Raw genomic sequence first — 27,961 nt, 5'->3', positions numbered from 1 at the left:
TAACCACTAAATTATTTGACAAAAAACATATATGCTCCTATAAAAAAAATGAAAAATGGAAATTATAAACATTAATATACAAGATCTATTTTTTTTGGTACAATATACAAGATCTATTTTAACACATTAAATTAAATACTATTTTTTCTTTTTTTGAACCAAATACTATTTTTTCTTAATATAAGTGAAAAAAGTAAGTGAGATTTATAATTAGTAAATAAAGTACTACATTTTTATATATTAACTAAAGTACCATTAATTAAAGAGAACTAAGCTTATTTTATTACATTAAAGCCTACATTAAATTACCTTTTTTATTTTTTCCTTTCTTCACACACACACATACACACAAAATTCATTTCCTAATCTATGCACTGCACACTCCACTAACCTCAACAAACACAACCAACCTATTATTCCTTTCACCAAAATCGCTTCCTTCTCACAATTTTCAATAATCACTTTTACACCAAAAATTTCCATTTCATGCTTTCATTTCATTCCATTTTCCTTTCATAGCTTCTAATTAGGTTTCGCTAACCGTTTTCAACAAACCATGTCGCCGGCGCCGGAATATTCCTTCGCCGTCGAATACGACGGTCCTCCATTAACCTACGATCTTCCCCGTGCACTTCCAATTACCGTCGACAACATTCCGGTTGCCTCCGTCGTTTCTCAGGTTCCTCTCTCCGAAACTCTCTCTTTACCTGTTGTTCAGCCTCTTTTACCACCGCACCACGCAAAAGAGCTTAGAACGTTAAACTCTGAATCTAGGGTTTCTAAAGAACTCGAATTAGCTTCGGAACGAACGGTTTCTCCGACTTCTGTTATTGCTTTCGATCACAGAGGTTCTCAGATTAATGTCTGTGAGCTTTCCGGTGAATTGAGTAGTTCTGGACCGTTTGATTTCTCAAACGGAAATGAAAATGAAAATGAAATCTCCGGTGAGTTTTCGGATTTGGGTGATTCTTCGAGGTTGCTTGAAGAATCGAGTTCGAGTGAGTTACCGAGTGGTGTTAGTAGAAGTACTAGAACTAGAAGCTCTAGTACTATGGAGTTTAGTGGGTTAAGAGTTTCAAATGATGATGAGAAAGAAAGTTTTGATTTTAATGAGTTAAATCAACAAGATTGGGGTTCAACTGAGTCAGTTTTGAGTTTAGAGTATCCATCAACTCGTGTTTCGTCTTTGAAAGGTGATGACTGTGATGCTAAACGTGTTCCTGCTGTTACTTTCAATGTGGAATCTGATGTTGAGGATGATGATGATTTGAATGAGGAGTTTGATGTTGAGGAAACTGTTAGTAGACCTGTTAGAAGGGAGCCTCTAACGAAGGGAAAGAAAGGGTCGTGTTATCGATGTTTTAAGGGGAATAGGTTTACTGATAAAGAGGTTTGTTTGGTTTGTGATGCAAAGTATTGTAGTAATTGTGTGCTCAGAGCAATGGGGTCTATGCCTGAAGGTAGAAAATGTGTTACTTGCATTGGATTTTCTATAGACGAATCCAAAAGACCGAATTTGGGAAAGTGTTCTCGGATGCTTAAAAGATTACTTAATGAGTTGGAGGTTAGACAGATAATGAAAGCTGAGAGGTTTTGTGAACCAAATCAGCTTCCACCGGATTATATTTGTGTGAATGGGAAGCCACTTTCTTATGAGGAATTGGTTACCTTGCAGAACTGTCCAAACCCTCCAAAGAAGCTTAAGCCAGGAAACTATTGGTATGATAAAGTATCTGGATTTTGGGGGAAGGTATTAATTTATTTCTATATATGTTTTTTTCTCCATGCATTTGTGATTTGTATGCGGATAGTGGATTGAGTTTTATGTTTAATTATGGATGCTGATTTTGGTTTGTGATTTCACAGGAAGGACAGAAGCCTTCCAGTATTATAAGCGCCCATCTGAATGTTGGAAGTCCCATGCAGCCAGATGCTAGCAATGGAAACACTCAGGTTTTCATTAATGGTCGGGAAATAACAAAAGTGGAGCTTCGGATGTTGCAGGTTGAAAATTTAATAAACGCACAAATAGTTTTGAAAGACTATCTTAATAACCATATATGTCTTGTTTGTTGTCAAACAAAAATGTTGAACGAATTGTGTTTTGGTTGTGCAGTTGGCAGGAGTTCAGTGTGCTGGTAATCCACATTTTTGGGTCAATGAGGATGGTTCCTATCAAGAAGAGGGGCAGAAGAATACACGAGGGTATATATGGGGAAAGGTAATTTATTTTTTATGAGTGTATGTCTCTTATTTTCTCCTATTCCAATGTTATTTGCTACATACTAATTTATTTCACTTGCTAGGCTGGAACCAAGCTTGTATGCGCTTTCCTGGCCCTGCCAGTTCCTTCTAAATCTTCAAATTCGGTTGGAGAACAACACTCCAATTTGGCTAGCAAATCAATTCCTGACTACCTTGAGCACGGACTAGTTCAGAAGCTTCTTTTGATAGGTTGCAGTGGATCTGGAACAAGCACTATTTTTAAGCAGGTGATTTTTCATTTGAGTAATTGAGCCTGTGGATCAAGTCATGTGTCATACTTTTATTTCGTTATTTTACGAAATATGGTATGTAAGCACGGGTTCTGAAATTTGTTGTTCTTAATTTAGAAAATTTTAATAAGAGAAACTTCTAAAATCTAACAGTAGCAACCTAGATAGTCATAATATATTGCAGACATACAATAGCACCTTCAAGGTAGTTAATGCTACTTCTAATAAAAAGTCCCCTTAACATTCATTAATGTATCTACTTGAACAAGAAAGATGGATTTCTTGTTAAAATAAGACTTAAGACACAATGAATTTAGTTAAAAAAAAAAGACACACAATGAATCAGGTATGTAAAAGGAAATTATATAATTAATTAACACACTTAAAAATGGCGCTATGTTTCTTATATTAAGGACAAAAATACCGTAGTACATTTATAAATAGGACCGGAGGCCGGAGGGAGTATAATATTTTCCTTCCTGTCGACAAGTATCTCCTTATTCAGAAAAGCAAATTCGGTGCTGAAGGACAAGTCGACAATTAACGTCATAGTTTGAAATAGTATCTGGTCATACATGGGTATTTGCAAATAATAATTGATGTATTCACAGCATTGCAAAAATTTATGGCAGGCCAAGATTCTTTACAAAAGCATCCCCTTCTCAGAAGATGAGCATGAAAATATAATATTGACCATTCAGAGCAATGTTTATGCCTACCTTGGCATACTCCTTGAGGGCCGCGAGCGTTTTGAGGATGAAATATTGGCAGATTTAAAGAAAAGGCAATCTTCCGTGCTTGATACAACAGGTAAGATAGTGTTGTCTCCCTCCCCTTACGCTTCTCTCTCTAAAATATTCTTCTTATCATTATTATTGCTGTTGACTGAATACCAAGCTATTTTGCTTTTAAACCACCATTTATGCACCATCTAGTGTTCATTTGTCAGTCCAAACAGTTACTTACATGTGTGTGTAGGGCGTTTGTGAGTTGTTGTGGTTCATACTGCATAGTTCTCTATTATCCTTTGTCCCTTCATAAGCGGCACAATATAACCAGCTCATTCATAATTCTTAGAGTATAAAACAATTGACTTATCATATTTTATAGTAGATTAGTTTCTTATGAAAAGTGTCGGTTTGTTGAAAATATGAGATGCTTTTCAGATCACTCATCAGTTTATTTATCTTGTACATTAACTTGGATCGTAGAATCTTATTCTTATCTTTGAATCGTTATAGCTTTATCAATTTACGTGTGATGTTTACATTTTTTTTTTTGTAATTGGATATCTTTATTAGAGCTTGAAATGTTATATAAATATTGTACTTCCAAACCATGCTCAACTGTTAAAAAGTGTTTGTTTTTCATAACACTTTAGGCAATATGCAACTACATGATAGCCAGTAAAATAGTAGGATCTCCCAAGGCTTGATTGGATATTTAGAATGATTAGTTTCTTATGTAAAGTGTTATTCTGTTGAAAATATGAGATGGCTTTTCAGATCAGTTTCTTTGTCTTGTAGAATAACTCAGGATTACATAATCTTCAAATTTTTAAAGCCTTGTTAATCATTGAGTGATGTTTAAAGTTTGCTTTGCAGTTGGATATCTTTATTTTCATTAGAACTTGAAATGTTATATATATTTGTTAAAAATATGAGAGAATGCTTTATTAATTTATTCCTCAGCTCAAGGCTGGTATTTATAATAAAAGTACAACTGGCTATCTCCTTGATTTTAGGAGAAATAAAAGGAAATAATGATATGTTTAAAATAACAAATTAGGAAACTAAATATATTCCAACACCCCCCCTCAAGTTGGTGCATAGATATCTGTCATGCCCAACTTGCCTATCAAATGCTCAAAGGTGGGTCTTGCCAAACTTTTGGTTAAGATATCTGCAGTTTGTTGACTTGAAGTTACAAAAGGTAAACATATGATTCCAGCATCTAACTTCTCTTTTATGAAATGTCGATCAATCTCAATATGCTTGGTTCTGTCATGTTGAACAGGGTTATGAGCTATGCTAATGGCAGCTTTACTGTCAGAGTACAATTTCAACGGAAGCTCAATTTTCATCTTAAGTTCTTCTAAGACTCTATGGATCCATAATCCTTCACATATACCTTGAGCCATAGCTCTAAACTCAGCTTCTGCACTACTTCTTGCTACAACTCCTTGTTTCTTGCTCCTCCATGTCACAAGATTACCCCAAACATAGGCACAATATCCAGAAGTTGATCTTCTATCAGTAATCGAACCTGCCCAATCAGCATCGGTGAAGATAGACACATTTCTTTCATTAGTCTTCCTGAAAAATAATCCTTTTCCGGGAGTTGCCTTTAAATATCTCAGTATCCTATAGACTGCCTCAAGATGTTCCTCAAAAGGAGAATGCATAAACTGGCTTACTACACTAACTGAGAACGCAATGTCTGGTCTGGTATGTGACAGATAAATCAATTTCCCAACCAATCTCTGGTATCTTCCGGTATCAACAGGAACATTACCTTTTTCCCAAAGTTTTGCATTAGGATCCATAGGGGTATCTGCCGGTCGACATCCACTCATTCCCGTTTCTTTCAATAAATCGATGATGTATTTCTGCTGGGAAACAACAATACCATCTTTTGATCGAGCAACCTCCATACCAAGAAAATATCTCATGGATCCCAAGTCCTTGATTTCAAAGTCTGCTGCTAATTTCTCTTTTACTCTTCCCATTTCAACTGTATCATTTCCGGTAAGAACAATATCATCAACATAAACAATCAGGACAGCTACTTTCCCATCTTGGGAGAACTTTGTGAACAAGGTGTGGTCAGCCTGCCCTTGAACGTACCCTTGTTTCTTCATGGACTGAGTGAATTTTTCAAACCAAGCTCTAGGAGATTGTTTTAATCCATACAAAGACCTATTTAGTTTGCATACGTTTGATCCAAACCTGTCTTCAAAACCAGGAGGAATGTCCATATATACTTCTTCTTCTAAATCACCATTGAGAAAGGCATTCTTAACATCTAACTGATGTAGGGGCCAATCCAGGTTAGCTGCAACAGATAAGAGAATTCTAACAGTATTCAATTTAGCAACAGGAGCAAATGTCTCTGAGTAGTCTATACCATAGGTCTGAGTAAACCCCTTAGCTACCAATCGAGCCTTATACCTTTCAATTGACCCATCTGAATTATACTTCACAGTAAACACCCATTTGCATCCAACTGTCTTCTTCCCATCCGGTAGTGTCATAATACTCCAAGTTTTGTTCTTTTCAAGGGCTTTCATCTCCTCAAGTACAGCTTCCCTCCACTTTGGAACTTCTAGAGCAACCTGTACATTTTTTGGAATTTCTACACTAGACAATTTTGAGGTGAAAGCAGAAAATGATGAAGACAATTTTGAATATGATATGAAATTAGACAAGGGATGTTTAGTGCAAGATCTAACAGGTTTTCTAACAGCAACTGGATCATCTATATCGGGATACAAGATACGACTCTCAGAAACAGAGATAGACTTACCTTTTCGGTTTTTAGGAGGTTGATCATTCCCCGGTTCAGATTCATGACACTGTTGAGATGTGGACTCATCACTTCCTTTGTGATTCTTTCTCACAAAGACCTTTCCTTTCCAAATGTTGTTTTCTGCTTCAAACCTATTCTCTTTAGATGACTCACTACTTTGTGGCATTTCAATTAGATCATCATTATTACTTTGAAAATTCTCATGATTTTCTTCATGAGAAAATGTAGGCTCAGATTCACCAAGTTCCTTACTCATAACAGGAGTAGGCTCAGATAAAGAATCATGGCCATTTTCTGTTGGTGCAAAACTGTAAGTCTTAGAACTTTCTGATTCCGGCAAAGATAAATTATTAAAAAAACTCATGTCCTCGGTTTGAAACGAGTCTTCCTTTGAATTCCCCCCCTGAAGATGAGTATCATCAAAAAAATACTTGTTTTCAAAAAATGTAACGTCCATAGTGACATACATTTTCTTGTTTTTTGGATCAAAACATTTATATCCCTTCTGGGTTGGGGAGTATCCAACAAAAACACATTTTATAGCACGTGGTTCGAGTTTTCCAACATTCTTATGTTCATGTACAAAGGCTGTGCAACCAAAAATTTTTAATATTAAATCATTTGAAACACGAGTACTAGGAAAACATTCTTTGAAAGTATCAATTGGAGTTTGAAAATTGAGAACTTTTGAAGGCATTCTGTTAATTAAATAGGCAGCAGTCAAAACCGCTTCACCCCACAAATAGTTTGGTACTTTACTTGAGAAAAGTAAGGCTCTAGCTACCTCCAATAAATGTCTATTTTTTCTTTCTGCAACTCCATTTTGTTGGGGAGTATTAGGACAAGAACTTTGATGTATAATTCCATTTTTAAGAAAAAAATCACTCAAATTAGCGTTAAAATATTCTTTGCCATTATCACTTCTAAAGACTTGAATATTAGTTTGATATTGGTTTTGCACCATTGTACAAAAATCTTTTACAGCCTGACAAACATCAGATTTCCCCTTTAACAAGTACACCCAACATACCCTTGAATGGTCATCGATAAAGGTGATAAACCATTTCTTAAGAGATAGTGTACTTGTACGGTTAGGGCCCCAAACATCACTGTGAATAATAGAAAAAGGTTTTGATGGTTTGTAAGGCTGTATTGCAAAATGGGAACGATGATGTTTCGCAAATTCACATGCTTCACATTTAAACAAAGAAATATCCTTATTACGAAATAACTTTGGAAACAAGTGTTTTAAATAGGGAAAACTAGGATGACCTAATCGTAAATGCCATAACATAATATTGTCATCATGATTATTCAAAACAGAAAAAGACTCAAAGCAGGAACTTATTGTTTCAGAAGGTAGTTGTGATGCAGATCCAATGTCAAAGTAGTAGAGTCCTCCACTCTCCTCAGCGCTGCCAATCATCTTTCCCGAGTTCAAATCCTGAAAGACACAATGAGATCGGAAAAAATTAGTTTGACAATTTATATCTTGGGCTAACTTACTAACGGACATTAGACTACAGGACAAGTTGGGAACATGAAGGACATTTTTAAGAGTTAACATTGGAGACAACACAACTGACCCTTTACCGGCAATGGCTGAAAAAGAGCCATCTGCGACTTTTATTTTTTGATTACCTGCACATGGACTATATGAAGAGAACAAAGCGGATTCACCTGTCATGTGATCAGAGGCACCGGAATCTACTATCCAAGTATGATTGGGACTGACACTAAGAAAAACAGAGTTACCTTTTGTTGCTACAGAGCAAGAGGGAGTTTGAGACTCGAGGAGTTTGAACAGTTTCTCTAGTTGTTCCGTAGTGAATGGACCCTGAGTTGAAGTAGATTGTTGTCCTTGATCAGAATTACTTGCTTGGAATGCACGACCACCTTTCTTCTTCTTCCAATTAGGAGTCCAGTTAGGAGGTTTGCCTTTGAGCTTCCAACACTCTTCACGCGTATGCCATTCGCGGTTGCAGTAATCACATCGAGGAACTTCGTCTGGTTTTTTTCCTTCGTAGGGGTTTCTAGTTGCCAAAGCTGAGCCTTCAGATTCAGAGATGCGAGGTGTCTTGCCCATCATAATTCCTTGTCGTGCCTCCTCCCTTTTTATTTCTGCAAAAGTTTCACGAAGAGTTGGCAATGGAACCTTTCCCAAAACTCGACCTCTTACCTCATCAAGGTCTTTATTCAGCCCAGCGAGAAACATGAACACACGATCATTCTCTTGCCTCTTTAGAAATAAAACACTATCTTCTGCGCATTTCCAATTGTCATCATAACAAAGATCCAACTCTTGCCACAAGGTCAGCAACTCATTGTAATAAGTAGTTACATTCCGGTCACCTTGCTTAGCATGCCATAATCGTGACTTTAAACCAAAGATTTGAGAGGCGTTTTGGATATCAGAGTATGTTTCCTTAACAGCTTCCCACACATCCTTTGCTGAAGGCAAAAACATGTAAGGCTTGCCTATGCCAGGTTCCATAGTGCTTACTAACCAGGCAATAATCATGGAGTTTTCAGACTTCCATTGTTGGTGAAGTGGGTCTCCTTGTGCCGGTTCAGCGAAATCACCCGTCAAAAAACCAAGTCTTCCTTTGCCATCCAATACCAATCGAACAGTTTGGGCCCATTGATTATAGTTATTCCCGTTCATCTTAGGAATATCGACCTTGAGGGAGGAACCCTCCTTGTCTTTGAAGCCTGTGTTGAAATCTCTGTCACCATAAACAGGTTTATTCTTGTTTTCGTTGTTTCCGCCATTACCGCTACTGGTAGCGATAAAGTCTGGTATCTTTCCGAAGTCTGGTATCCCACCACCACGGCCACCACCGTCTCCGCGGCCAGCTCCTTCTACGCGGCCACCTCCTCCGTTTCCGCGGCCAGCACTTGCAGGTTGGCCATCGTTATTGACCGAGGATCCGGTATAGGCCTGGCCTAGGGAAGGCCACTTGTTGTGGTCGGCCATGAGAGGCTAAACGGGTATGGGAATGGGTCGGGTAAAATAACGGGTCGAACAGAAATTTTTTTCAGGGCTGCGCCCCGAACCCCACTAGTTGTGGAAAGCTTTACAGTAGCACTCTAACCCTAACCCTAACCTAGGTCTCGTGATACCATGTTAAAAATATGAGAGAATGCTTTATTAATTTATTCCTCAGCTCAAGGCTGGTATTTATAATAAAAGTACAACTGGCTATCTCCTTGATTTTAGGAGAAATAAAAGGAAATAATGATATGTTTAAAATAACAAATTAGGAAACTAAATATATTCCAACAATATTGTACTTCATGCTCAACTGGTAAAAAGTGTTCATTTTTTGGATCTCCCAAGGTTTGATTGGATAATGGATAGAAATTTCTCTATAGGAGGCAAGTAGGATTCAAATTTAGTCTGTCCATTTATTCCTAAAGATTGTCTGTTATGATTATGAATTATTACAGGAACCAGTCCAAAACCTGATGATAAGACAGTATATTCCATTGGCCCAAGGCTGAAAGCATTCTCTGATTGGTTGCTGAAAACTATGGCATCGGGCAAACTGGATGTTATCTTTCCTGCTGCTACTCGTGAATATGCACCATTGATTGAGGAATTGTGGAATGATGCTGCCATTAAGGCCACATATGAAAGAAGAAGTGAATTGGAAATGCCTAGTGTTGCCAGTTATTTCTTAGAACGGGTAAGACCATTCTTTAGTTGTTACTTGTTATTAATTTGTATCTGTTCTTTCATCAAATTAATGGTAATTGTAGGGTTATTATCTTTGACAATCTTGTGCTGTTAATGGACAATGAATCTAACATGGCACATTTTGTTTAGGCTGTCAAAATATTAAGGACAGATTATGAACCCTCAGATTTGGATATCCTCTATGCTGAAGGAGTTACTTCCTCAAATGGGTTGGCTTGTGTGGAGTTTTCGTTTCCCCAATCAGCTCCCAAGGAAACATTGGACACTACTGATCAGTACGATTCTCTGGCTAGGTAGGTGTAAATATCTTGTGTTTGTTTCAACAACAAATTTATTTATTCCTATTGTTATATATCTGCAATGGGTTGTGGTCCTGACTAACCCAATTGCTATTATGAGTTTATGATTGTTTTTCCTCTTGGAAAATGACACTAGTGAAACTGCCTGGAGGATAGGGCTGTAAATGCTAGTAGATCAGGATGGTAGAATTGTAGTACCTAGTAGTATGGACCTTATGAAATTGACGACACATTTTTCCATCTCACTGTTAAAACCTGGTTGTATCAGTCCTCACTCCTCACTATAAAATCTTTAAGAAAAACAATGGAGGATAAAAAAACACGTAACTTGTTTCTTTATAATTATTTGGAGGGTAAAAATATATTGTTTCAATTGCTATTGAATGGTTCTGATGACTTGTACTTTTTTGTTGGTTAGCAGGTATCAACTAATTAGAGTGCATGCAAGGGGGCTAGGAGAAAATTGCAAGTGGCTAGAGATGTTTGAGGATGTTGAAATGGTCATCTTCTGTGTTTCTTTGAGTGACTATGATCAGTTTTCTGACGATGGAAATGGTTATCAAACTAACAAGATGATATTGAGCATGAAGTTTTTTGAAACCATTGTCACGCATCCAACTTTTGAGCATATGGAATTTCTGCTGATATTGAACAAATTTGATCTTTTTGAGGAGAAAATCGAACAAGTTCCTTTGACCAAGTGTGATTGGTTCTCTGATTTTCATCCAATAACTAGCCGCAACCGCACTAACAGCAATAGCAACAGCATTAATAGTAATCCCTCCCTTGGTCAGCTGGCTTCCCATTACGTAGCGGTTAAGTTTAAAAGGCTTTATTCATCGCTTACAGGACGAAAGTTGTATGTTTCTGTGGTGAAGGGGTTGGAACCAGATAGTGTCGATGCATCCCTTAAATATGCCAAGGAAATTTTGAAGTGGAGTGAAGAGAAACCAAACTTTAACGCAAGTGAGTACTCGATGTATAGCACTGAGGCGAGTTCATTCTCTCATTGATTGCTAGTTCAGGCATGAGTTGCAAGTTTTACTTGTGTATGACTTGAATTCTGTCCTTGTACATATATTGCTAACTAGGAGTAACAGGGAATGTAACTTCTACAAGCTATCAACTTGTAAGATGCACTAGAAACATGTAGGAAAGATTTCATGTGGTCAGGGAATAGTCAGCACATGCCACATAAATCATGGTGTATTGTTCAAATTCATATATTTTTTACATGGTAAAGTTATATCTTGATGTTTGAATTTGTATATCACTGTTGACTTGTCCTTCAAATTATATTTTGTTTGCAAATCACTTTTGTATGCAATACATGCGGTAAGATGTTTCAGGTTTAAGCTTCTTCTAATCAGGCTCTGGTTTTATCCTGTTTATGGATGGCATAAAACACATGAAAATTATTCAACCACTCTTTTTGGCATTAGAATGTAGATATAGTGGTAGATTGTAAAATGTGTAAATGTGAACCAAAAGTAGAACTATCATAGATTCATAATACTGCAGATTGTACCAAATACCAACTTCTATAATACATCATAGTTCCATTAAACATCTTTTCTTTTTTTGAATAGAGTTCCATTAAACATCTTATTACAACCTAGAGAAGTGTTGCTGATATTTAGAGAAAAACTAGCCTAATATGATGAGATGAGATTCTCTCCATTTAATAGACACTTCCATTTATAACCTACCCATAAAGATTGGTATCTAGGCGCGGTGTTAATACAACTTCAAGTGGGGTTGCTTTTAAATTAGTGAGTCCAGGGCTTTCTGTCATGTCTACAGCTTGATTCGAAGGAGTAGCAACATTGAAAGAGTGTAGCAGTCGAGCTAATGTCAACTGCACCACTCTCATAGCCAGTGAAGCCCCAGGGCATACTCTCCTTCCAGAACCAAAAGGGACAAGCTCATAGTTTTGACTTCTCACGTCAACATCTTTGTAGCTTGTTAAAAACCTCTCAGGCTTGAAATCATGGGGATCAGCCCAAACACGACTGTCCCTGTGGATCTTCCAAGTATTCACCATCAACTGTGTACCAGCAGGAATGTGATAGCCACATGAAAAAGTGCAGTCATTCATTGCTGAGCGCAAGGTGATAATTGGACTTGGTGGATAGAGGCGCACCGTTTCTTTGACAATGGCTTGGAGGTAGACTAAGTTCTTTATGTCAGATTCTTCCACTTTCATGTCCTTCCCAATATGTGTGTTCAACTCATCCTGTGCCTTTTTAAGTTCCATTGGATGATTGACTAATAGGGACAGTGCCCATATTAGAGCCACCATGATGGTGTCACTTCCTGCTAAAATCAGATTCTACCAATATATACTCAAAGTTAGTGATCAAACTGAAAAGGTAATAATATGAACCAAAAACTGAAATTTTCTTTTAAACAAAAGAAGGATGTTGTACTGAAAGGACATAAAAATTGGAGAAGTTGATACTGTAACATATGTTCATACATGAAGTCATAAGTCGCTATGCATGTTTGGATTGACTGTCACTAAGCAGAATCACAGTGTGTGACCTTTTGGCAAAAATTACATCTTGGAGCTGTAACAAAATCACGGTACCACCGTGATTTAGCTAAACTCACGTCAATTCAAACATGCACTATCCATTTTTTGGTTAGTCAAACGCAATATTTTACAGTAGCAAACATGAAATACAAGAAAAGAAAATAAGCTATAGCTGAAAACATACCAGGCAAGTAGCCTTGATGATGGTATCTGAATCATAACCACAAATCTCTGAATCCTGCAGAACATTCAACATGATATCCATGAAATCCTGTTCTTCCTCTCCATTCTTACCTAAAGCTCTTTTCTTTTTGTGTTCCTCCAGCCACCCTTCAACCAGAGTGTCTAATTTCTTAGCAGTTTTCTTCATAGCCTTCTCATGACCATTAATATCTAACCAACCCAGAAATGGAATTGCATCAGACAACACAAACACACCAAACAAACACACCCAATCTCTCATAGCTTCCTTATACTTCCTACCTTCACTTTCACCAGCACCATTATATGTCTTCCCTCCCACCATTTTCAGAGCAATATTTTGTGTCAAATCACCAAACCACTGCTTCATGTCAACCAAAACACCTCCTTCTGGACAACCCTTTATTGTCCATAACCTATAAAGTTCTCTCACTGCAGAATCTACCTCAGATACTCTTGTGTTCTTCAATAGTTCGAGTCGGTGGTTCGAAAGAAGCTCATGTGTAGTTAACTTCCTTATCTCGCGCCAATAAGGACCATAAGGAGTGAAACCAAACATAGCATAGTTGTAACCCATTAGCTTTGAGGCTGCAACATAGGGTCTAGTGGAGAATGTTTTGTCATGGATAGTAAAACATTCTTTGGCCATTTCACTGCTACTAAGTATAAGAACTTTGTATGAACCAAGTTTGATTGTGAAAATTGGTCCATGTTTATCAGCCATCATACCAAGTGTTTTGTGTGTAAGTTGTTGAGTTCCAAAGAGGTGCAAATGGCCAATAATAGGCCATGATCCTCCTGCTTGAGGTGCAGGTGTGTGGCGTTGACCATGTGTTTTCTTTATGTGATAAATTAAGGCTCCAATTAACAAGGTGAGAATGGTTGAAATGATAGTTTTGAGTAAGAATTCATCCATGGTGATTTGTTGGTTACCAAATTAAGCTAGAGAGTAGGTTGAAAGATTTAAATCCTCTTCACATGATCATATCAAATAAATTGTGTTGAACTCTTTCTCATAAACGTGAGAATTTTACATGACAAGGTCTAGCTAAATTTTAACATGAGAGACCAAATATGTTGATGGAATATAAAGGCTACCTATAGGCTATATTTTTAGTTTTATATAGGCTAAAAGCAATATGAACTACATAATATTTGGATAATGATTTAGTCCACAGAGTCGCTCTCAACATTTAAGTATTGCCACAAAATTCTTTTTTTTTTTTTTGCCACAAAATTCATCTTATCTTACCATTTACTTAGGTAATAATGTAAGTAGTTCAATTGGTAAGGATATTGTAAATTATTGTAGAGATTAGGGTTCGAACTCTGATGAAATTTTAGTCATTAGACTATTTGACCCCCAAAAAAAGTGGAAAAAAATGAAAAAGAAACAACGATGGACACAATTATATTTTTTTTATATTCTTTTAAGTATAAATATAAATATTTTGTGGAATAATAATCATAAAGATCGGACTAACATGTGTCCTAAGGGGTAAACCACTTTAATTATAAACATTTTGTGGAATAATAATAATTTTATTAAATATTATTCCATAACAATTGGACTAACAACGATCCGACTAATATGCAAAATATAGAAATTTTACATTAGAATACAATTTTTAAACTTCAAAAAGGTTGAATGCACCACTTTTTAAGTAAACATTTCTATATTGTTTTCTTAACAAGTGTCTTAAAAACACTCTTTAATAGTATTAGTTTTTCATGTCATGTGTTTAGTTGGTGCATAGGATATTCTCTTCGCGTTGCAAAGACTAATTTCTCAAATTAGATAAAACTACAAGTTCTCTCCGAAAAAATTTAACATTGCTGCATTTTTACGATTTAATTCAAATTCACAACATCTAGTTAATCATACAAAAAGATATTTCATTTTATAAGCAAAGACTACATAACATATGAGACCAGAAATTGAAAGGGTTATATTTGGACAAACTTAAAGAAAATGTCTTTTATGGTCGGCTAGAAAGAAGCCTAGAGCTAGATTCACAAATCAATTCCTTTCTGGTTGGTGCATTATTATGCATATATGTTTTTCAACGTTTGAACAATGAAGTTTCAGTGTACTCATCCTTGTGTTTTGGCAGAACTAGGTGGTCCAAATGTACATTTGTCACTAATGTAGTGTATTATGATATATATAATATCTGAGTTGCTTGCCACAAAAGGGTGCATGTGCGTATATATATGGCCAATAATGCGCAGCGCTTAAAATCTTTGTAGGTTCCTTGAAAGAGTCTTTGTCGCCTCAAGTCAAGTGAATGGGCGAGGCTACAAAAGATCAACACATCAGCATGTATAATGTTATATGAATGAATGGTACTATACCATGATATGGGTACGAAATTTTTACCGTCGTTAACGATGATTAATCTCCGTTGGAAACCTGTAGAGCATATAAGGTGAGTTCTTCCATCTCAACCGAATTTTCTTCATACGCATGAATCATGAATTGAACTCCTGACCAAGATCATTACTACTTGGACCAATTCATTGTTGGTCCGATGCATTTTAATTTATCTGTTGAAATTCAAATAGATTATGATAATGGTTACGTTTAAAATTGGTGAGATTTATATAAATTGCAATCAATTGAATATGACTAACAATAGAATTATTTAAGTGGCGAAAGATTTGAATCTCTTAAACAAATGAACTCTTATATATAAAGAAAATTCAATTGAAAAGTAGGACTTACAAACATTTTATTCTATTGATTGAAAAATGCCATAAAGAGTACTATTATCCTACAAACATTTTGAAAATGTTAATAATCAACTTTAAAATATTGAGATATTTTGTCATTAAACCAAAAATTAAGTGCAACTTGGGTGTTGCAGAAATATACTTCCTAGTGTGTGGTGACATGCATGTGGTAGGGTCTTTGTGTAGGTGGGGTGTTGTCAAGAAACAAGAGGTTCTATGTGGAAAAGGGCTATGGGGAGAGAGGGACCCATGAAGGAGCAATGAAGGGGAGAAAGAAGAAGGATGAGGAGTAGAAAGCGGTTTTCAAAGTTAACTTTTGGGAATGGTGGAAATAAAAATTGAGGAGGTGTGTGAGAAAAAAGAAGGCCCATCATAAATAACATAACATCCTCCAAAAGAATATCTTAATTCTTTTTTATGTAAAAGAATATAGCAAATTTTGATAATCCTGACCCTTCAATTATGTGTGACCCACTGGAGCAATAATTAATAAGTGGTTGAGATTCCACTGCATAAAATTTACACCATATATAGAGTTTGAATATGCATGTTGTTATAGACAGAAAAGGTTTAACCTAGGATTGCATGAATATCAGCAACTTAATGCACTGACAAGGATTATCTTCTAAAATGTACAAGTATTTGTTTCTGTTTGTTCTCATGAAACTCAACAATCATGTCTAATAAAAATTGGCCACTTGTCATAACTCTAATAGTTTGTGAAAGTATTCAAGATTCAAATCATGACCTCGGATATTTGATGTACTAAATTTTTTTCAGAGTGAAGAAATGCACATAATACTTGCTCCATTAAATTAAAATAAACAGTGATACTTAGTGTTTCACATACTTGTACTAACATTACTAAGGCAAAAGAGGTTTTCTAACCAAACTATCAAGTTTGATAATTTCAAAACAAAATGTTGAATGTTCTCTTCAACATGCCCCCGGGTTAATTTAAGGAAATTATCCTCATCACGGATTTTTTCTCCTAGACCTAAGTCTTCCAGCAATACTGTCTGGGCTTGGTTTGGTTGAAGAAGCAAGTGCGGCCTAACGGTATCCGAACCCTTAACTTTTTCAAGCGTTACAAGCTGATATCTTGCTCATCTGGGCTTGGTTTGGTGGAAGAAGCAAGTAGCTTAACGGTATCTGAACCCTCAACATTTTCCAGCTTTACAAGCTGATCTTGCTCATCTGTGCTTGCTTTGGCGGAAGAAGCAAGTGGCTTCTCGGTATCCAACCCTCAACTTTTTCAAGCTTTGCAAGCTGATCTTGCTCATCAGGGAAAATCAGCGATTTCGCTGTTGCAACCTCGTCACCATAAGTTTCAGTTTCAGCTAGAGACTGCACTGATCCAAGCTTATTCTCATTCACCTCATGAGAAGCAGGTGGCTCAACGGTATCTAAACCCTCAACTTTTTCAAGCTTTGCAAGCTGGTCTTGCTCATCAGGGAAAATCAACGACCTCTTTGTTACAACCTCGTCACCATCAGCTTCTGCTAGAGACTGCATTGATCCAAGCTTTTCTCATTGACCTTATGAGACTTATTGTCATCTGCATCAGAGAAAGGTAGTGAGTGACCTTTTAGCTGAAACTGGGTTGGAAGCATCGTCAATTTTCTCAACATCTGTATCTGCGTGCCGCGTTCGAATGAGGTAGTGTGCAACTGATTTGTAACCTAACCTTGATATCTATTTAGCTAAAGCTCAATCTTTAGAAAAACAACTAAGAGTAACAAGATTTTGGTTAAGATTTAAGAATCAGGAATAACCTTTTTATATAGAGCCCCAGTAGGTGCCAATCCTTTTGCTTGAGGGCATAAGCTACAATTGCAGATTCCACAACAAACTGGGCATTTCCAAGTTGGATCCGCTAAGGCTTCTAGTACATTCTCACCATATCTACAAGAGCAGGATAAGAAAATGAAGTGCCATATCAGGTTATGTGTACTCCAAGGTATTATGAAATTTTAATCCAGTCCTGAAACATATTCAATAAATTAGTAGATTATGTGTATTGGATATTTTCAGGGCTCTGGGTTATTATGCACCACAGATTCTGAAAACTCTTTAGATGTGTTTGCACATATGCCATATTAGAGTTTGATGATACCTTAAAGTCATTAACATCTATTGTGAGGCATGACTCTTAACTAGTTTCATTTAGATAAAAGAGAACATCAATGATTTGACAAAGGTGTGTCAAAGAATAACTTAACAAAATGACAATCCACAAACATTCTAAGTTGCAAACTATCCTGAAGATATTATAAATTGAGCAGTATTTCTTCATCCTTTGGCAAATACATAATTTGCTATACTGAGATAAAACTAACCTACAAATTTAACAAGGAGATTAGCTCATACTAGCTTATAGCTCATACTTCCAGTAGGCAATTAGGTTATAGCTTATCATTTTTTCTCTCAATTTTACACTTGTCATCTTAATTGATAAAAAATAAATATTAGTTAAACATATCTCTTTTTTGTCATTTCATATTTTTAAGCTAGTTCGACCACTAAATTTACCGAACAATAAAAATTCAATCAATTAGTCTGTCCGCTGTAAGCTAGCTTTGCTATTTTTAACCAGACAAAATATAATTAATAATTTCATCATGTACAGGAATAACATTTACCGGCACTGATGGCAAGTTTTCCCTCGAAAAGAATCATAAATCCGTTTCCCTTCTTTTCCAACGCCATCAACAAACAGTTTCCAAGTTTTGTCAGTGTTCCCCAAAAGCTTATCATGTTCTTCAGTGTAAACCTCAGGCTGAGAAACTTCTTTTATCACCACCCTGCTTTTTTTCTCGTGTTGAGCTTTCTTGAGTGGCAATTTAGAGTAACTGATAGGAGCAACATTCACAACCCTGCTTTTTTTCTCGTGTTGAGCTTTTTTGAGTGGCAATTTAGAGTAACTGATAGGAGCAACATTCTGCAACCTGAAGAAAACAAAATGTTGGGTTTTGCTAGATAGAATAGTAAAATGAGAATGTGTGGGAGGGAGGAATGAATGATGTGTACGTGGTAATACGCTGCCGGAGGCCCTTCCAGTGGTGATTCGTTGACCGTGGCCATCGTCCTCGCTTCTTTGTTATCATGTAGGGAAAAGTTAAATCCTTTGCTTCAAGCTTGTAAAGATATACAGCCACCAGAATAAATTATAAAGAAAAATTAGCTATAGTATATATATATATATTGAAAAAAATACAAGTAAAAGTTAATATTTTGTAACAAAAAAAATTACAAAATATTGCTCATCTGGGCTTGCTTTGGTGGAAGAAGCAAGTGGCTTATCGGTATCAGAACCCTCAACTTTTTCAAGCTCTGTAAGCTGATATTGCTCATCTGGGCTTGGTTTAGTGGAAGAAGCAAGTGGCTTATCGGTATCCAAAACCTCAACTTTTTCAAGTTTTACAACCTGATATTGCTCATCCGGGCTTGGTTTGATGGAAGAAGCAAGTGGCTTATCGGTATCCAAAACCTTAACTTTTTCAAGCTTTACAACCTGATATTGCTCATTTGGGCTTGGTTTGGTGGAAGAAGTAAGTGACTTATCCGGATCCAAACCCTCAACTTTTTCAAGCTTTACTAGCTGCTCATCAGGGCAAGTCAACGATCTCTTTGCTACAACCTCGTCACCAACAGTTTCAGCGATAGGCTGCATAAATCCAAGCTTAGTATCATTGACCTCGTGAGACTTGTCATCTTCATCAGATAACGGTGACCTTTTAACTGAAACAAGGTTCTGATAATTTATGCACCACAGATTCTGAAAACGGTTTTAGCTGTTTTTGTACATATGCCATATTAGAGTTTGATGATACCTTAAAATCATTAACATCTATTATGAGGCATGACTCTTAACTAATATCATTTAAATAAATGAGATCGTCAATGATTTGACAAAGGTGTGTCAAAGAATAACTTAACAAAATGATAATCCATAAACATTCTAAGTTGCTATACTGAGATAAAACTAACCTACAAATTTAATAAGGAAATTAGAGAACAACCCATAGACAGCATTATATGGTTCAAATGGCATATTTGCAAAGACAATATAATCCATATACAATACAATACAAAGCTGATTTAGACACATCCTATGTGCAAGTGCAATTGAAATGAGACACCTAAACCATTACCGTTGCCAAAGTGGTCCACAACTCTTTACTGTTCAATAAATCAAGAAAGATTGGGAAAGTAACAACTTAGAAACTAGAGCATCAACATCATTCTGATTTGTCCATATAAATATCCTACTAAATCAGCACAAGGAGACTGCAATGACTCTTACCATAGATGTTAGTACAGAAATATGTACAGAAAGCATACCTCATGTACAAACAATCTCCACAAAACTGTCCCTGGACCGGTTTGCATTTGCAACAGCGTGTCCGATAACCAAGAGTTATTTGCCTACAAAACATAATAATCAATTCATCACATAAATGAGGCATGGTAGAAAGAAAACCTACTACTATAACTTACAAAAAAATCAGACAAACCAAATCTACAAGTTACCACCAATAAAACATTCTGCAAGAAAATATTTCATAGCTCTCAAAGTTCAGGACCCAAGTCAAAAGGCCGCAATTTCTTCTCTAAAATCTATAAGGGTCTTACTAGGGCACATGTTAAGAAAACAAATATAAAAAAATTTCTTCGAACTTGTGCATTTAATTCTTTAAAGTTTAAAAATTATTATTTCCAACGCATACTTCATTCTTCAATGTAAAATTTATATATTTGTTTCCTTAACAAGTGTCCGCACTTGTTAGCATTTTCCAACCTATAATGTCGTCTACGGAGAAGTAACATTTACCTACACTGATGGCAAGTTTTCCCTTGAACATAATCATAAATCCGTTTCCCATCTTTCCCAACACCATCCACAAAAAGCTCCCAAGTTTTATCAGTGTTCACCAAAAGCTTCTCATGTTCTTCGGTGTAAATTACTTCAGGCTGAGAACCTTCTTTTATCACTTCAGAGTAACTAATAGATCAAAGATTGAATTTTCAGAGAGAAATAGAATTGTAAAATAATCACATCAATTAATTTCACTTTAATAATTTTCTCTTTAATTTTTTAATTTTGTGTGTGTATGCCTAACATGTAATATTTAGTGTTGTGACTAACCAAATATTTCTCAAAAGGTTAATATAAATTTTGCTGGACAAGGTTGTGAGGACACCAATCCACTTGAAGATAGATTTCTTGAATTGACAGAATTGTTTCTTGATGGTTTAGAAGTCAAATTTTTTATGGATGATGATAACAAGAGAGAAGATAATGAATATGTTAGCATTAGACAATAATTTATAATAATAAAAAAAAACTTTTGAATTGTCTATTGCATATAGTCGAGACTTGTTAAATTCTTTTAATTATATTTTTGTTGATATTTGTTTATCAATAAAATTTAGGGTGAGAAGATGATACTTCAGTCTAAGTCAAAGAAAACCTCACGATTCAATAAGCAAATAACTGAACTCGAACACAGAACTTTTAAGCCAAAACTTATATTTTTACCACTAGAACGAACTCTTGGACCATTCAAACATAGAGATTAAAATTTATTAAGATTTAGAAAGAAAAAAAAAAAAAAACTATCTAAATTTGTGAATTGTAATCATTATAGTTATTACAGTATTATTATTATCATCATATAAAAATGAAAAATTATTAATGCCCTTTTTTACAAGTATTATTATACATGTATCCATATCTAAGTATCTGCATTGTATTGCACTCGTACTAGTGCAAGTAACTAACAACAAGATTTTGTCATATGTTAACTGCATATGAAAGTAAGGTTGCTTCACTCACGTTTAGATCCATAGCTGTAGGAAGGTTGGTTCTTCAGTGTTTGAATAGAAATGTTATTGGCAGAGAATCTAACCTCAGATTGCATGCATATCACTATATATCAGCAACTTAACGGCACTGGCAAGGATTCATGCAAAAAGACAGAAATTCTAACTATGACGACCACAGATCTTCGATGTACTAAATTTTTTTTCGAAAAGCAATGCACATACTGATACTACTGTTAGTCCGTTACAATGGCAAAGAGGTTTTACTTACCAAATTATAAAGATAATAAAGTATGATAAACCAAATTATAAAGATAAAGTATGATATTTGCAAAACGCAATGTTGAATATTCTCCCTTTGATGCACTAAACCTTTTTGAAGAGAAATGGACATAATACTACTCCCTCTAATCAAAATAAATAGTGATACTTGTAGTGTTTCACTTTCGCATACTGATACAACTACTACTATGTCAAAAGAGGTTTTCTTACCAAATTATCAAGTTTGATAATTTCAAAAAACAATGTTGAATGTTCTCTTCAACATGCCCCCCGGGTTAAATTAAGTAAATTATCCTCATCATGGATTTTTTCTCCTAGACCTAAGTCTTCCAGCAATACTGTCTGGACATGGTTTGGTTGAAGAAGCAAGTGGCTTAATGGTATCCGAACCCTTAACTTTTTCAAGTGTTACAATCTGATCTTGCTGATATGGGCTTGCTTTGGTGGAAGAAGCAAGTAGCTTAACGGTATCCGAACCCTCAACATTTTCCAGCTTTACAAGCTGATCTTGCTCATCTGGGCTTGCTTTTGTGGAAGAAACAAGTGGCTTCTCGGTATCTGAATCCTCAACTTTTTCAAGTTTTGCAAGCTGATCTTGCTCATCAGGGAAAATCAACGATTTCTCTGTTGCAACCTCGTCACCATAAGTTTCTGTTTCAGCTAACGGCTGCACTGATCCAAGCTTATTCTCATTGACCTCATGGGAAGCAAGTGGCTCAATGGTATCCAAACCCTCAACTTTTTCAAGCTTTGCAACCTGGTCTTGCTCATCAGGGAAAATCAACGACCTCTTTGTTACAACCCCGTCACCATCAGTTTCCGCTAGAGACTGCATTGATCCCAGCTTATTCTCATTGACCTCATGAGACTTATTGTCATCGGCATCAGAGAAAGGTAGTGACCTTTTAGCTGAAACTGGGTTGGAAGCATCGTCATTTTTCTCAACATCTGTATCTGCGCGCCGCGTTTGAATGAGGTAGTGTGCAACTGATTTGTAACCTAACCGTGATATCTAAAACAAGGCGATATTTATTCAGCTAAAACTCGATCTTTTGAAAAACAACTAAGAGTAACAAGATTATGGTTAAGATTTGAGAATCAGGAATAACCTTTTTATATAGAGCCCCAGTAGGTGCCCATCCTTTTGCTTGACGGCATAAGCTACAATTGCAAATTCCACGACAAACTGGGCATTTCCAAGTTGGATCCGCTAAGGCTTCTAGTACATGCTCCCCATATCTACAAGAGCAGGATAAGAAAATGAAGCGCCGTATCAGGTTACGTTAACTCCGAGATATCATTAATCTCTAACCCACACACACGTGGAAACACATCTAAAACCATTTTCAGGATTTTTTTTATGCATAAATTATGCCAGAGTTGAAACATATCCATGAAAAAACCCAAAGACGCATTACATGGTTCAAATGACATATTTGCAAAGAAAGACAATAACAATTGAAATGAACACCTAATGGCTAATACATCAGCCTCGCCAAAGTTATCTCAACCTGTTTTACTATTCAAGAAATCAAGAAAGATAGGGAAAGTATCAACTTAGAAACTGGAGCATCGACAATCAACATTATCCTGATTTGTCCATTAAAAAGTCCAACCAAATCAGCACTAGGAAACTGCAATATCTCTCTTACCATAGATGTTACGGAAGAAATAAGTAGAAAGCATACCTCATGTACAAGCAATCTCCACAAAACTGCCCCTGGACCATGTTGCATTCACAACAGCATGTCCGATAACCAAGAGTTTTTTGCCTACAAAATTTTATTTTCATTTAGTGAGCAAGTTCATCAAGAAAATTAGACAGATAGACCACATAATTACATCACATGAATGAGGCATGGTAAAAATAGTTATGGACAAAGCTTATGATTTGTGAAGAAAAAGAAAGAAAACTCATTACTAATGGATATAACTTCAAAAGAGTCTTACAAAACAAGTCCACAGTATACCACAACTCTCTTCAGCAGCCAAGTCAAAAGACCCAACACTCCTGCAAAATTCTTCTCTGCCTTAACTCTCCAACATGACACCCACATTGTAAGAAATCCCCTACCCCCTCTCCGACACTTAACTTTCTTTGTATATAAAATTAATGGCTTAAAAGTTGAAACAAGAAGGATGTTTTTCCAAATAGAAGTTTGTTTCAAGTTAACGGATCATATTTATATTCTTCATAATATCACTACAAGCAATATTATTTCAAGTTATCGGATCATATTTATATTCTTCATAATATTAAGTACAATACGCAAATATATTTGGTAAGTACTTAATATTCCTATGAATGTTTCTAAAATTTATTTAGTCCAAAAATAGACGAAGAAAAATGTGCTATAATAATGATTAATGAAGTGGTGTTGAAAGTTATAGTTGGCTGAGTTTTCAAATAACTTGTATTCCAATGAAATATTAGATGACCACCCTGTCACATAGGAATGAAAAGTGGGCAATAATACCCAGATTTTTTTTTTAAAAAAAAAAAAAAACACCTGCACCAAACTAGAGAATGTTATTTCCCAAAGTCACTTTAACAAAATTGTTGTTGCATATCTTGAAACAGTGCACCATATGTTTGCAGAGATATAAACTCCCTCCAATATTTCATTTCGACGGAGTCAAGTTCACTCAGGCTGCATTTAACAGTTATTTAACTAAAATCAACTCTAATTAGGTTAAACTTGCAACAAATTCTTGACTTTAAAACGGTCAACCACCAGTATTGTCGATTGTTGATCGCAAAAATAGTGATTTGTTCAAATTTCGCTACATTATAACCTCTTTTTGACAACATGTTATACTATCGCAGAACAGTAGTGGTTTGTACAGATTCTGCTACACTATAGCTTCTTTATGACAACATTACCAACCACAATCCTTTCTATTTTGGAATCACTAAAGCCTGAGGTAGTACACATGAACGCTCTTAAAAACCACATAACAATTATCTTATCACTCTCCTATTCTACGTGAAGACGGCACTGGCACACCACGTAAATACACTTAATACTGGCATCCCCAACAACAGAAAAACATAAAATAAATACAATATAATGGCTGTCATACACTAACAATAGATAGCAACATCTTATTTTTAACAAAAAATAAATTAATGCACTTACCAATTACCATTAAATTAAAGCATTGTTATAATATACTAACACAGTACATAAAATACAAGCACACAGACCAAAAAAATAGTAGTAGTAGTAGTTTTTTATTAATTTCTATCAAAAGTATGTCACAAGCAAGAAAAGCATGTCTGTATAGTGCTACTGAGACACTAAATTAATTAAATTAAATGGCAAAACCATACCATGGCAGACAATGTATGTCTGGATAGTGCTACTGAGACACTAAATTAATTAAATGGCAAAACCATACCATGGCAGACAATCTACCTCAAACAACTCATGAACAAATTATTTTCGTGCATGTTTGGTATCACAATAAGTTTGTCAGAATCACAATGAGCCAATGATTTTGCCAAAGTTACACTTTGTGCATGTTTGGTATCACGGTGAGTTTGTCCAAATCAGTGATGCATCGTGATTTTGGCAAACACACCTTGATACCAAACATAAGTAGGACACCGTGATTTTGTCAAACACACCGCGATACCAATTTGCCAAACGTGCACTTCATCATACACAATGATTACTTGTTTATGGATAAATATGGAAGTATATTGATGAGTAACATTTACCTACACTGATGGCAAGTTTTCCCTCGAAAAGAATCATAAATCCTTTTCCCATCTGTCCCAACACCATCAACAAACAGCTCCCAAGTTTTCTCAGTATTCCCCAAAAGCTTCTCATGCTCTTCAGTATAAATCTCAGGTCGAGAACCTTCTTCAATAACAACCCTAGTATTTTTCTCACCCTTTTCTTTCTTCACTGGCACTTCAGAGTAACTAATAGGAGCAACATTCTGTAACCTAAAACCAAAATTTCAAAATTAAATATTGATTTTTTGCTAAATACATAAAAGATTGAATTTTTAAGACGAAAATGAAAGTAAAATTGAAGAACCTGGAAGATCGACGAGAAGGGGCAGGTGGGATAATAGAAATTGGGGATTTGGCGTTAGATGGAGTTCGTCGTGAAGGTGGGTTAGGTTTGAGCTTGAGGGAAAGTGAAAGGTCGAAAATACCAAATTTTCCCATTCTTTCACGATTTTCACGGATTCTTTCTTCTCTAGCGAGTTCGTATTCAGACTTTTTGCTTTGATGATTGTCCATTGCGATCACAGGTTGAGGAGGGTTGTCGATTTCTCTTCGTCTTCGTTTTCCCAGAGGCGGCATTGCTGGATGATTTTGAAGGTTGAAGTTTGAAATTCGGAGAGTGAGTCTGTAACGGTCGAGTTGAGTGGGTTTTGATTCGGAATTTGGAAAGGACAGTAGAGACTAGGGAAGACAAAATGTGATGGTCTTTCTTTGACTATTTATTGAACTACCCTAAGTAAATATACTAATATTTTAGGGTTTAATAGTAGTTATGGATAAGTAGAATGTTCTTAAACTAAAATGAAATGTTGTGTAAAAAAAATATAAAATGAAATGTAACCAAGTCATTGAGCTCAAGTGGTTAATGAGCTTCACCAAAAAGGACGGATTTCGGGAAAACCCGGGTTCGATTCCTTTGTGGAACAATTTCTTGGCCAGACTTTACTTACCTCGCGGCCGAACTCTGGACTACTAGGGCCTCTTTCCCCTAGGAACCAGAGAGTTATAAACCCAAAAAAAAAAAAAAAAAATGAAATGTTGAATCCAATAATGTGGCTTCTGCTCGAAAATAATGTCAATCATAGCTATCCTTTGTTCTATACTTAAGAACTACTAGCTTCAAGTTTTATTTCACAAAATGAAAATGATAATATTTTAAGTTTAGTTTTATTATATTTTTTGTTTTTATAAAATTATTTTGCGTTCAGTTTTGGTTCCTAACGTTAAGTTAATTTGTATTTTTGAATAATTTTTTCGTAAAAAGTTTTTTTTTTCAAAAATTTTCTTACTAAATAGCATTTTTCTTTATAAAATGTTGTATGAAAAAATGACTTATAAAATGAGAAAAAGAAATAAAGTGATATGTCATGTGAAATAATTTTTTCTCATTGTGAAATATGTCACGTAACAGATAACTTGAGGTTAACATCAACTTTTTTTTTAATGGCAAATATATTATTATTAAAACCGATCTATGCACAAAATGAACAAATGTCTGGAAAAACATAACTATAAAATAAAGGCGCCGTATATAAGCGGAATACCAATGAAGAAAACCAAAACGGGCGCCACCTAATAGAGGTTCTCCAGACCACGAAAGAAGACATCAACTCGGCCTACAAAGTTCCACTAGACTCTAACTCCGATCTCGAATCAAAAGTGATCGGCCCATCAAAATCCAAGAAGCAACTCTGTGAGCCAAAATTGATGGGTCAACGGTAGCATGAAAACCTAGGTCGACAAGTCTCGATTCGTAGTCTACCTCCAAAACAGTCAACACCGACGTAGAATAAGCCAAATATACAAAGAGACCTGCAAGTCTCAACAGATCTGGGAACCAACAGGAACTTAAAAAAATCTAGCAAATCTCAACAGATTTGAAAGCGGTCAGAGAATCTCGTACCGTCGAAAGTCAATCACACACGACATCAACCACATCGGGCGGCGCCATAACCAACACCGCTACATCAACACCTCACCACCACACCCCTTAACTCAGATTTGTCGCATCCATCACCACCCGCTCCTACTCAGATCTGTCGCAACCACCATTACTTCGTTGAACACGCACCGAACAACACGCGCACAGTCCAAAAAACCAAAACAGAAAACTCACCACCACAAGTTCTCCAAGACCACCACCACCAAAAACGAAAACCTCACCAAAAACCTCCAGCCACCACCACCACTCCAAACGAAACTCACCACCGTAGCACCAAGACCACACCAAACCTCAAGATCCACACCGAACCACAACACCTGCCGAAAAACAGCAACAAATTTAAACAAAAAATTTAATAGAAATATAACTAACTCAATACAATAAAAATTGTGATGCATCCACAACAAACATCTTCTCCATTTTCATTCCTACTATTACTAGAGAAGATAAAAGATTCCCTCTATTGACACTATGGTCAAATTTATCCATCCAACTATAAAAAAAATCAAACATTTATTTATCCATGTACTATAAAAAAAAAAACTAAAAAAGTTGTAATCAAACTTAGTAACGTCTTTAATTCTACATTAATCAACATCATTGAAGATTTCTATTATAAAAAAAGACTTTCTCAAATATGACATTCGATCCAATTAATTGATAGGAATATCACA

General features: G+C 35.8%; 4 protein-coding genes across 5 annotated transcripts; 1 reads left to right on the top strand and 3 right to left on the bottom strand.

Moving 5' to 3' along the window:
- The first annotated feature begins 261 nt into the window (after positions 1-261).
- Positions 262-11,336, top strand: LOC123911442 (extra-large guanine nucleotide-binding protein 1). Of its 2 annotated transcripts, none has more exons than XM_045962855.1 (8): positions 262-1,750; positions 1,867-2,004; positions 2,117-2,221; positions 2,307-2,492; positions 3,128-3,305; positions 9,474-9,712; positions 9,853-10,016; positions 10,444-11,336. In XM_045962855.1, exons 1-8 carry the CDS (start codon positions 557-559, stop codon positions 11,033-11,035), a joined length of 2,796 nt encoding a protein of 931 aa, XP_045818811.1. In that variant the 5' UTR covers positions 262-556; the 3' UTR covers positions 11,036-11,336. The 2 variants fall into 2 exon arrangements, with proteins under 2 accessions (XP_045818811.1, XP_045818810.1); XM_045962854.1 differs by having other exon boundaries at positions 272-1,750; positions 10,441-11,336.
- A 158-nt stretch (positions 11,337-11,494) lies between these two features.
- LOC123911443 (cytochrome P450 CYP82D47-like) lies at positions 11,495-13,928 on the bottom strand. Its single transcript, XM_045962856.1, has 2 exons — positions 12,743-13,928; positions 11,495-12,354 (listed from the first exon to the last, which is right to left on the bottom strand). Exons 1-2 carry the CDS (start codon positions 13,673-13,675, stop codon positions 11,728-11,730), a joined length of 1,560 nt encoding a protein of 519 aa, XP_045818812.1. The 5' UTR covers positions 13,676-13,928; the 3' UTR covers positions 11,495-11,727.
- Positions 13,929-16,069: 2,141 nt separating this feature from the next.
- LOC123908731 lies at positions 16,070-20,846 on the bottom strand. Its single transcript, XM_045959446.1, has 7 exons — positions 20,327-20,846; positions 19,837-19,920; positions 18,746-19,159; positions 18,523-18,629; positions 18,135-18,440; positions 17,268-17,397; positions 16,070-17,050 (listed from the first exon to the last, which is right to left on the bottom strand). Exons 2-7 carry the CDS (start codon positions 19,882-19,884, stop codon positions 16,985-16,987), a joined length of 1,071 nt encoding a protein of 356 aa, XP_045815402.1. The 5' UTR covers positions 19,885-19,920; positions 20,327-20,846; the 3' UTR covers positions 16,070-16,984.
- Positions 20,847-21,640: 794 nt separating this feature from the next.
- LOC123908730 (cell division cycle-associated protein 7) lies at positions 21,641-26,078 on the bottom strand. Its single transcript, XM_045959445.1, has 5 exons — positions 25,653-26,078; positions 25,325-25,558; positions 23,289-23,372; positions 22,710-22,839; positions 21,641-22,612 (listed from the first exon to the last, which is right to left on the bottom strand). The coding sequence occupies exons 1-5, from the start codon at positions 25,922-25,924 to the stop codon at positions 21,899-21,901; spliced, it is 1,434 nt and encodes a 477-aa protein (XP_045815401.1). The 5' UTR covers positions 25,925-26,078; the 3' UTR covers positions 21,641-21,898.
- Positions 26,079-27,961: the final 1,883 nt, after the last annotated feature.

Source organism: Trifolium pratense, linkage group LG2 (genome assembly GCF_020283565.1).
Source record: "Trifolium pratense cultivar HEN17-A07 linkage group LG2, ARS_RC_1.1, whole genome shotgun sequence".
Classification (NCBI taxonomy): Eukaryota; Viridiplantae; Streptophyta; class Magnoliopsida; order Fabales; family Fabaceae; genus Trifolium; species Trifolium pratense.
Note: the sequence above shows the minus strand (reverse complement) of the source record. Positions and strands in the feature narration are given on the sequence as shown.

Bases quoted from the DNA above. Each gene is read 5' to 3' on its own strand.
- LOC123911442 (XM_045962854.1), top strand. From the start codon at position 557: ATGTCGCCGGCGCCGGAATATTCCTTCGCCGTCGAATACGACGGTCCT. The intron at 1,751-1,866 runs GTATTAATTTAT...GTGATTTCACAG, and splicing joins TATCTGGATTTTGGGGGAAG to GAAGGACAGAAGCCTTCCAG. The intron at 2,493-3,127 runs GTGATTTTTCAT...AATTTATGGCAG, and splicing joins CAAGCACTATTTTTAAGCAG to GCCAAGATTCTTTACAAAAG.
- LOC123911443 (XM_045962856.1), bottom strand. From the start codon at position 13,675: ATGGATGAATTCTTACTCAAAACTATCATTTCAACCATTCTCACCTTG. The intron at 12,355-12,742 runs GTATGTTTTCAG...ATATATTGGTAG, and splicing joins TCATCAAGGCTACTTGCCTG to AATCTGATTTTAGCAGGAAG.
- LOC123908731 (XM_045959446.1), bottom strand. From the start codon at position 19,884: ATGCAAACCGGTCCAGGGACAGTTTTGTGGAGATTGTTTGTACATGAG. The intron at 17,398-18,134 runs GTAAATGTTATT...CTGCTCTTGTAG, and splicing joins AAAACTTGCCATCAGTGCCG to ATATGGTGAGAATGTACTAG. The intron at 17,051-17,267 runs GTTATTCCTGAT...TCTCTGATGCAG, and splicing joins CTGGGGCTCTATATAAAAAG to ATGACAATAAGTCTCATAAG.
- LOC123908730 (XM_045959445.1), bottom strand. From the start codon at position 25,924: ATGCCGCCTCTGGGAAAACGAAGACGAAGAGAAATCGACAACCCTCCT. The intron at 25,559-25,652 runs GTTCTTCAATTT...TTTTGGTTTTAG, and splicing joins CCTTCTCGTCGATCTTCCAG to GTTACAGAATGTTGCTCCTA. The intron at 22,840-23,288 runs GTATGCTTTCTA...CTGCTCTTGTAG, and splicing joins GGAGATTGCTTGTACATGAG to ATATGGGGAGCATGTACTAG.